Below are 1,836 nucleotides of genomic sequence, written 5' to 3'. Positions count from 1 at the left end.
ATCAAGATGTTCCTCTGAAATAAGGTGTTTTTTAACATACTTTAAGAAGTTTTTATAATATAATGCTTGTCAAATATAACTGAAATTTAAAATTTTTCAGTGGAAACTACTGCTCCGTTGTCAATGAAATTTTCTATATATTCAATTATTATTATTAAAGGTAAACAACGAAAGATTATTGATTATCACCAACGATAGAAAAAAACGTGGTATAAACGATAATAACTGGTTTAGTATCCCATTCTGGTCTTGTTTACTAAGTGTATATATAAAACAAGCAGGTTATTCTGCACTCTTCAGTTGAATCAAAATGAAGCTTCCACTAATATCCACTTGTCTTTCCTTGGTCGCAGTCACATTTGGAGCCAAGTTGCGTAAGTGTTTATCAAGATAATTCTTCTTAATGTCATTTTTCTGGCGCAAAATTTTAGCTTCCAGCTTTATGAAATGTAACCTAAAACAAACCGACTTCCAACAATGCTTGACCAAAGCCGTTGAAGACGCGATAAAGCAAATGAATCGACCCCTCAAAGGAGTGAATTTGTTGAACTTAGGGCCCTTGGAAATTCCCGGAATGACTGTAGCCGCTGGATCGCAAGTTTTGTACACCCAGCAAGTGTTCAAAAATATGAAAGTGTCCGGTTTTAACGAAACTACATGTTCCAAAGTGGAGTGAGTTAATAAAATTTTCAAAAACCGTGATTAATTAAACAAACAATTTTCAGATTTGACACTGATGAAAAGATTCTTAAACTAGACTGTATCGTGCCACACTTTAGAGTAGAGTTTGATTACGAGGTAAACGGGCGGCTATTTCTAGTATCTATTTACGGAAAAGGAAGTGGATGGGCTGTTTTTGGTAACTTTGCCAATAATTTTGTTCCGATATAAAGTATAAAGTAACTCTTGCAGTGGATAATCACATGCAGTTGACGTTCAAACTAGGAGAATATGAGAAAAAAGGCAAAAAATATTACAACGTGGTCAAACAAGAACTCAAAATGTTGATGACAGATGTTGAATTTGATTTGGAGAATTTGTTGGACGGTGACGAAGAGGCAGCCGATCGTGTTAAAAAGGTCATGAAGGACAATATACTAGAAATTTATGGAGACGTTAGATCTGGTTATGAGGAAGCTTTTGGGCTGGTGTTTGCTTCTGTTTTTGACAGACTTTTGGGGAAAGTGCCTGCTGTTTTTCTTTTCGGAGAAAAGTAATATTAAATAGCTTGATATAATGTTGTAACACACAATAAAGGGTTTAACAGGTACGATTTGCGTTTTATTAGAAAAATCTGTATATTGACTCCTGTCTAGATCTAGGGGAGGCAAAAATTTTTCCAAGGAAGACTCAGCCTCTCCGGGCTTCCCCTAGCTACGAAATGTCTAGGGGCCATAAAACGTCGAAAAAATTTGAAAGCAACAAGTCGTCCGATGGACCTGATTGAATACTATACTTCCATTGTTTACGCTCACTAAATAAAATAGTCTTTGAGTAATAATAAGCTTTATAAAATGATACATTCAAAATTATACCTTCTTATTTAAAAAAATCATTGATGACTTCATAACTTTTACAAATTTGACGTAATTTTTTTTTAAATAAATACTACACTTTTTATGAACTTTGTGCATTCCTTTGTCATAACCCTGTATATTACTCACACAGCAGAATACGTAAATGTTATAATCTTACTTACAACCAACTTTTCACAAAATGCTGCCTTCCAGTTTTATGAAGTGTCACATAAAACGCAACTATTTAGAAGATTATATCGCAGTGTGAGAGCAATACTCACGTAAGTCAAAATTTGCCGAATTCTTAAATTTATCAGTA

General features: G+C 34.0%; 1 protein-coding gene across 1 annotated transcript; it reads left to right on the top strand.

Moving 5' to 3' along the window:
* The first annotated feature begins 286 nt into the window (after positions 1 to 286).
* LOC135142653 (uncharacterized) lies at positions 287 to 1,270 on the top strand. The gene is made up of 4 exons (XM_064074396.1): positions 287 to 374; positions 432 to 672; positions 726 to 859; positions 913 to 1,270. Exons 1-4 carry the CDS (start codon positions 311 to 313, stop codon positions 1,215 to 1,217), a joined length of 744 nt encoding a protein of 247 aa, XP_063930466.1. The 5' UTR covers positions 287 to 310; the 3' UTR covers positions 1,218 to 1,270.
* Positions 1,271 to 1,836: the final 566 nt, after the last annotated feature.

Source organism: Zophobas morio, unplaced genomic scaffold (genome assembly GCF_036711695.1).
Source record: "Zophobas morio isolate AGI-343-1 ecotype UQ-CSIRO unplaced genomic scaffold, CSIRO_AGI_Zmor_V1 ptg000049l, whole genome shotgun sequence".
Taxonomy (NCBI): Eukaryota; Metazoa; Arthropoda; class Insecta; order Coleoptera; family Tenebrionidae; genus Zophobas; species Zophobas morio.
Note: the sequence above shows the minus strand (reverse complement) of the source record. Positions and strands in the feature narration are given on the sequence as shown.

Excerpts from the sequence above, each read along its gene's own strand:
- LOC135142653 (XM_064074396.1), top strand. The coding sequence starts at position 311 with ATGAAGCTTCCACTAATATCCACTTGTCTTTCCTTGGTCGCAGTCACA. Across the intron at positions 375-431 it reads CACATTTGGAGCCAAGTTGC|CTTCCAGCTTTATGAAATGT; the intron begins GTAAGTGTTTAT and ends GCAAAATTTTAG. Across the intron at positions 673-725 it reads ACTACATGTTCCAAAGTGGA|ATTTGACACTGATGAAAAGA; the intron begins GTGAGTTAATAA and ends AACAATTTTCAG.